This window comes from Myotis brandtii, unplaced genomic scaffold (assembly GCF_000412655.1).
Source record: "Myotis brandtii unplaced genomic scaffold, ASM41265v1 scaffold236, whole genome shotgun sequence".
NCBI lineage: Eukaryota > Metazoa > Chordata > Mammalia > Chiroptera > Vespertilionidae > Myotis > Myotis brandtii.
Window position 1 is genome coordinate 414,886 of NW_005358901.1, and position 7,720 is coordinate 422,605.

The following is a 7,720-nucleotide window of genomic DNA, read 5'->3' on the forward strand; positions in this document are numbered from 1 at the left end:
CTTTTCCTTCCATTGGTCCCTGAGCCCGGAATGCACACTCCCCTGCTCAAAACTCCCCCTTATCTACTGATGGAAATCTCTCTCCTCCTTCCTGGAGCAGTTCAGACCCCCTCTTCCTGATGCCTTACGGCAGGATTCATGGCTCCTATAGGCACATCTGCTTGGCACGTATTTCATCCTGCCTTGTATTATGATCAATTGTAGACACACCTATCACCTCCAAAACACTGTAAATTTGAGGACCTCTTGGATAGTTCACTAATTTCATACATATTTATTAGTACCTACACGAGGTGGGGACATAGTGGTGAACACAGATTAGAAAACCCAACATTTGAGTATTTCTCAGAATCTCACCTAAGGCTCAAAGAAACATTACTGAGTCACTTGGATGACAGAGAGATGGGAGAAGCAGGCACCCTGGAGGCAAAGGCAGTGGCAGCCAAAGGAAGGTGGGGACTCCAATCAGAGAGGACCAGCCGGGCAGGCAAGCAGGTCAGGCAAGCACCTCAGGGCCTGACCCTTTGTCAGCCACCACTACCCACTCCCGGTTCTCACATATCCTGGAGGAAAGTCAGCTGGCCAGGAGCCCAGCACAGGAGGGGAGGCATGGGCCCCCTCCATGGAGAGGCCTAGAGGCCACATACCTGAGCTCCAGACAGCCCAGCTGCAGGGCCATGCCCTCGCTGACCTTGCTGGCGTAGCGTTGCATGTAGTCATTCCGGAGCTGGCGGGAGAAAAGACGAGGCTGAGACTCCCACCCTCATTCCCTGTGTCCCTAAGCAGAGGCCCCAGGAAGCCTTGAACACAATCCTGCCTGTCTCTCTCACATGCCCGCCAGGCACAAATGCATAGCAGGAGATTAAGAGCAGAAGGGGGACGCTCACCCTCCGCTCTGCCCCTGCCTCCCTCCAGAACCCTGGGCAGTGCTGACCAAGCCTCCACAGGCTGAGGTCTTCGGGGTTTTTTGAAGTGTTTTAGACATGTTCCCATTGGCTCCGCGAGGCAGGAAGTTCCAATTCCCCTCCCCCACTCCTCATTTTGGAGATATGAAAACTGGGATTTGGGGAAGGAGTCAGTAATTTATCCAAAGCCTTGTTGGTAAGTAGTGACAGGTGTCATCCACGGTACAAGAAAAGTCTGGCGTGGTCTCCAGCAAACCAGGAGAGAGATATAGGAGGGAGCTAAGATCAGGCAGAATATAACAATGGCAACTGACATTTACTTGGCATTCACTCTGTGTTAGGTCTTGTGTTAGGAACTTTACATGCACCATAGTTGGTGTGTTGGAGCAGCTCCAAACAGCTATTGAAAGCCAGTTATTAAATGTTTTGAAATTTTGCAAGCTGATATCGCATCATTAGCTTGAAACAGGTCTATTTACACCATGGAAATCGGCAAGTCCTATGTTTTGTTTTGTTTTATTTTGTTTTGTTTTTCTTCAGAGAGCTGGTTTACCAGCATTTGTTTTGTTTTGTTTTTCTTCAGAGAGCTGGTTTACCAGCACATTGTTAATAATATCATTTGGTCCTCAATAATATAACCCTATAAAGTAGGTATTATTATCATCATCATCATCATCCCCATTTTATAGAAGAGAAAACAGCTTTATGCAGGTGAAGTCCTCGGGGGTACCAGCTTAGAAAATGGCAGAGCTGGATGAGGAACCAGGTGTGTCAGATGGCAGACCTGCTCTGCCTGCTTCACCAGCCAGGTCTCCTGGGCAGTAATTAGCCATTAGGAAAGCCCCAGAGGAGCCGTGAGTGTCTGGGGTGGGGTTAGCTGGCACCTAATTAGCTGTGAGAGACGCCAAGTTAGACAGCTGACCAGGGGCCAGGGAATGCCCCCAAGAGAAATTTCCTGGACTGGGACCTCCAAGGCTGTGTCCTCCCATCTCCTAGGAGAGCCTGGCTAATACTTGGCATTTAAGGTGTAATAGGACCCTGTGCACAGGAGTTATTTTTTACCTGTTGGTAAAAATAAAGCAGCGTGGTCTTGTCTTCCTTCAGGCTCTCCATGAAGTCCTCTGGCAAGTAGCGGATTTGAAGGTCATACCTGGGACAGGACATTAAGACCCCCTTGTATTTAAAGGAAGTGTAGGGCTGGCCAAAGCAGACGCAACCTCACCCACCACATGTGGTTCCTGGCCACCCATGTAGGACTTTTCGTTGGGTGGAGGACCACAGAGGACAGACGGGTGGCCAACAGGTGCTGACTCCCCACACTTCATCTTTATGGGCACCAATTTCCTTGGACCAGCCATTGGCCTGGCTCACCCTTCTCCCAGAACTCTCTTCCTCCTTCTCCACAGCACCAACAGCATCTTCCACCAATTTCCTTGGACCAGCCATTGGCCTGGCTCATCCTTCTCACTCTCTTCCTCCTTCTCCACAGCACCAACAGCATCTTGCCTGGGGGTGTTTCTAGGTACCTGCCTTGAATGGGGATGTGTTGAGTCCATGCTAAGCTTTGGCAAGGACATGCATTGGACGCTGCAGGGGGACTAAGCCTAAAACGTCACTCAGATGCTCTAGAAGACTCTCAGATGTTGGGAAATGCTCCAAGGAAGCACCTCCAGGGCCTCCCCACTCCACACTCATCTCCCCCCATTCGAGAGCCTAGGGCTCCTCTCCTACCTCCACTCGGCTTCCACGTGTAGATACTCATACTTGTCCTGCACCTCACCCACTGTCATCTGCGGGTGCAGCCAGTGGATCTCGTCTGACTTCATGTGCTTCAGCCTCAGCCCATAGCACTCAGCCAGCTGGATGTTGGGCCCGATCCGCCCGCTCAGCAGGATGGAGGCAATGACCTCCTGCGGAGGAGAAGACAGGGGCATGACTCAGAGGTGCCTCCTTCTAGGCTCCCACAGTCCTCATGCAGCCCTGGAGGCATGATTCTCTAAGGGTGAGGTTCCAGCTTAATGTTTTATCCATCTGTGATTCTCTAGCGCTTAGTGTAAGGCCTGGTCCACAGTGAGCTCTAGGTGATGAATGAACAAACTGGCAAAATGAGGCAGAGACGGAGGAACTGAGAGGAGAGAGCAGAAGCGAAGGAGAAAATGCAGCGAGGCAAAGAGCACGAATTCTGTGCTTCTGCATTTCATTCCAACCAAACAATTAATAATTACCAAGCAACCACCATGTAAAAAGCACGCTTTGAGTGGTTTCCAATCTAGTCAGCATTGCTCGGGGTCTGCAGTAGGCACTTTGCATACATTGCTTCATTAAATCCATACAATACAGGAAAGTAGGTGTTACATCCCCCATTTGGCTGATGAGGAAACTGATGAGGCCACACAGCTCATGGAATTAAGCTGGGATTTTTAACCCTGGTCCACTGGACTCTGAGGATTTCAACTAGACCAAGCTGCTCTGTGGGATGGTGGGGCTGGACAAGAGAGAAGGACAGGACTCACGTTAAGGGATTACGTGGCACAGTCCCCACACAAGAAGCATGGCCACAGGAAATGGAGTGTTGATAAGAAACGAGGTGCCCTCCTTATTACTACTTTCTTGACCAGAAGTCAGGCTGCCCGACATCCTGATGCCATAGCTTCCTGGCCTAGAGCCAGAGCTGGATTAAGAGGAGGACAATTAGGTGGCTGCCTGGAAGCCCATCTACAAGGCCGTGCCTAGTTCTGAATCACATGGGCTCCAGTTTAACTCAAGTTCCTCATGTGGCTCCATACATAACTGGAGAACCCAGCCTACTCCTGGTGGAGCAGAGAGGACCCCCAAAGGCAACGTTTAAAACTCTCCAGCAATGACCTATCTCTGTAGAATATCTTTGCAATGTGTATGCCACCAAGCCTACATACAACCATTTATAACACAGAGAAAATAATAGCACCTATTTTGAATGGTCTTATAAGGATTAAATTAGATAAAAGTCCTTAGGACAGAACCTGACATGAGGTAAATACTAAGAAAAATGCTAGCACTATTTCTATATAGCAATCCAGTATAGATTCGGATGCTTTTGTAAAAACAAAGAAAGATTGGGAAAACAAAAGAAAACTCTGGTTTCTTCTCCTTCACCTTTTTTATCTCTTTTTTCCCCCCCCTTCTCTTGGAGGTGGTGGGATGGCCACAGGTCAAAGCAGTGAGACTGAGGGGGTTGGTAGTGGCTGCAAAGTCAGAATCAGAGCAAAGGAGGAGGTGGGGCTGGGTGGAGATGGCTGGAATGGTTAGGTGATTGGTTACATACAGGAGGATTGAGCAAAGGAGTAAATATATTGAGGATAATGGGAGATGGGTTTCTTTCTGTTGGAGAAAGTACTTGAAATATGGAGAGGGGAAGGTGAGAGAGAACCATTGGGGAAAGAGAGAGAGAGAGAGAGAGAGAGAGAGAGAGAGAGAATATGAGTGCTTTACTTTTGAAAGAACCTAGGATCAATGATGTCCTGATTGTCATTTGTATACCAAACACTGTGTCTTAGTTTCCAAATATCCTTCTCCACTAAAAAGATCCAGGGCTCCTGGAAGAAATGGCTGATTCCAGGGCTAGGGCAAATAAAATACCTGATGATCCTGGAATATCTTTTTGGGCTAGAAAAAAAAGGAAGAGATTGGAGAATGTTGGGGCTGTATAACAAGGAAACAGAATCTAAAGCTTAAAGGGGCTGGCACTGGCCAAATCTGGGACAACCTAAGCTTTAAAATATGTACCTGATGATCCTGGAATATCTTTTTGTGCTAGAAAAAAAAAGGAAGAGTTTAGAGGATGTTGGGGCTATATAACAAGGAAACAGAATCATCTTAAAGGGGCTGACACTGGCCAAATCTGGGACAACCTAAGCTTTAAAATATTCAAGATAGGAAGGAATAGATTACACCCCACTGAATAAAATGGAATCTGAGACAGATAGATAGATAAATAAATAAACAAACAAAATAAATAAATGAAAAAGGAATGTTTTCCTTACAGTAGAATGCCAACTAGTAAATGTAGAAGGATGGAAATAGAAAATCGCCATTTGGCAATAAATAGTGTTGGTTGGTTTGGGCATGATTCATCAATGGATGATACAGTTGGAGAGTTGAGGTCTGATGATAAATAGGATAGTGACATGATCTTAGCATATCTTCCTTCAGACACTAATCATATACCAAGGAAAACCTGGCTGACACAAAAGCTCATCAATGCTAACATCATCATCAGTAGACAGGTAAACAGAACGTCTCTCCCCTTGATCCAAGAACACTTAACTATTTCTGAGATATTTCTGCCAAAAGTTCATGTCTGAGCCTAGTCATGACACCCAGGGTGAGGGGGTCTTCTCAGAGATAAATAGAATAAAAGGCCTGTACTCTTTCAGACTTGGGAACTCTTTCAGATTGGAGAAGACCAAAGAGATTGGACAACTAAATGCATTGTATATTCCTGGACCCGAGGGTCTAGCTGGAACCCTCAAGTTTGTATCAAATTTGTCAGAAGTGTGGGTGGCCTGGGAACCCTGGGATCTGAGACTGGGGTCTGACAAGGGGTGTCTTCTAGGGGACTGTGCCCTCAACCTGTGAAGTTGGTGCTAGCTCCAGAATTGCACTGTGAAGTGCACCAATCCTTCAGGTGCACCTGGACAGCAACCAGGTTAACCATCACAGGTGACAGAAAGAGAACTCACTTAGGATCACACAAATCCTGTCTAACCCCAGTTCTGACACTTTCTTCTAACAGGATGACAAATTCCCACAGCCCCCTTCCTGCTGTCTCTACCCTTGTCTTATGACGCTGCAGAATGATTCCTTCATGCAAACCATCAGCGACGATCTATGACATACTCACTCTGCAAAGCATTGTTAGGAGCCCAGAGCCCACACAGAGCCCTCCCCTCAGGAGCTTCTGTTTAGTGGTGAGGCAGGAGAAAGTAGCTTAAATTGAGGATGTCCCAGAGTGAGGTAGGGAATCAGTTTTTTAAAAAATATTGTAATTGATTTTAGTGAGAGAGGAAGGGAGAGGGTGAGAGAGAGAAACATCGATGTGAGAAACAGAAATTGGTTGCCTACCCTAAGCACTCTGACTGAAGATCGAACCCACAACCCAGGCATGTGTCCGACCTGGAATGGAACCATCAACCCTTCAGTGCATGGGACAACGCTCAACAAACTGAGCCACACTGGCCAGGGCGGGAATCAGTTTAAATGAAGAAAAATTTGAGGTCTGACATGATCTCACTGTGGAGGCTTTTGGATCAGCCCTTCTTCCCTCACCCTTTACTGCCGATTCCCAAATATTCACACAGCTGCATCGATGTGAGAGAGAAACAGAAATTGGTTGCCTACCCTAAGCACCCTGACCGAAGATCGAACCCACAACCCAGGCATGGTTGGAATGGTGTCTGACCTGGAATGGAACCAGCAACCCTTCAGTACATGGGACAATGCTCAACAAACTGAGCCACACTGGCCAGTTTAAATGAAGAAAATTTTGAGGTCTGACATGATCTCACTGTGGAGGCTTTTGGATCAGCCCTTCTTCCCTCACCCTTTACTGCCGATTCCCAAATATTCACACAGCTCCTCAAGCAAATGGTGGGAGCACCAAAATCAGCCCTCTACCCACAGCTCAGATTGCCGTTAATGAGTTAATATTTCTTTCTCTACTAGAGGCCTGGTGCACAAAGATTCGTGCACTGGAGTGGGGGGGGGGTCCCCTCAGCCCAGCCTGCGCCCTCTCGCAGTCTGGGAGCCCTCAGGGGATGTCCAACTGACTGCTTAGGCCCACTCACCCCACCCCCACTGCTGCTGCCCGCCTCCTCTGTGGAAGGCAACCAGGCAGGCTGATCAGGGGATGGCACCAGCGCTGGCCAGCAGCCAGCCCTGCCCCACCATCACCCCTCTGCTGCCACCGCCCCCGTTGTCATCCCCTCCCTCTGCCCACTGGCACGTGCCTTGGCTGGCCTGGCGCCACCTGCTTGCCAGCCCTGTCCCCCGCCAACCGGTAGTTCTGCCATTCAGTCAATTTGCATATTATGCTTTTATTACATAGGATTAATAAATCACTTTTAAAAACAACAGTATAAGATGTCTACCTACTTACTAAATTGCCATATGTAACATGATAGGGAAAAATAAAAAGCTGTCTTACTTTTATCAGTTGCCATTTAGATAAAACCAGGATTCTTTTTTGCTACAGGAAAACCTTTACTTCTGCTCATAAGAGAGCTATTGAAAAGCAGGCCCCCAGTTTGCCTGTGGCTCACAGCGACTGGTGCTTTATTGCAAACAGTGGGATTTCTATGGCTTTCCTTCCTGCTTGGTTAACATTGATTTATTGTCTTTATCAAGTAGTGTGAAGACCCCAAACTGCCTTTGCCTCTCTCCCTCTTCTCTGGCATTTCCTCTTCTAGGTCAGAAACAAAGAAGGATTGTATGCTTATCCCCATACCCATGGTAATTTCTCCCCAAAAAAGGTCACCCAAGCAATTAATTACTCAATCCACTTTCTCTTCCTTTATTGGTACTTAGCCACATTTTCCCCGGTCAGAAATTAATTTTTGTATATAGCATGAGGAATGGCTTAAAATTAATTTGTTTTTACGAAGATGTGTAACATTAGGTGACTATATGTGTGGGGCTGTTTCTCACCTCTTTTTCTGTTCCTTTGACCTAATAGTCTATCCTTATACCTCAGCCACATTTTATAACTTCTTTAGTAATCGCTATAGTCTCATGATTTTCTTAGGTCCACCCTTTTATTTAAACAAAATACCACCCAG

The 7,720-nt window shown here is 47.2% G+C and overlaps 1 protein-coding gene across 3 annotated transcripts in view; it reads right to left on the reverse strand.

The window, feature by feature from the left end:
* Positions 1–7,720, reverse strand: part of PTK2B (protein tyrosine kinase 2 beta) — a 136,144-nt gene that overhangs the window by 30,765 nt on the left and 97,659 nt on the right. For all 3 annotated transcript variants that reach the window (XM_005866652.2, XM_005866651.2, XM_014540082.1), the window contains exons 3-5: positions 2,637–2,815; positions 1,968–2,055; positions 648–727 (exon numbers count right to left, since the gene is read on the reverse strand). In XM_005866652.2, the coding sequence (XP_005866714.1) occupies positions 648–727; positions 1,968–2,055; positions 2,637–2,815 (347 nt within the window). The remainder of the gene's footprint in view (positions 1–647; positions 728–1,967; positions 2,056–2,636; positions 2,816–7,720) is intronic.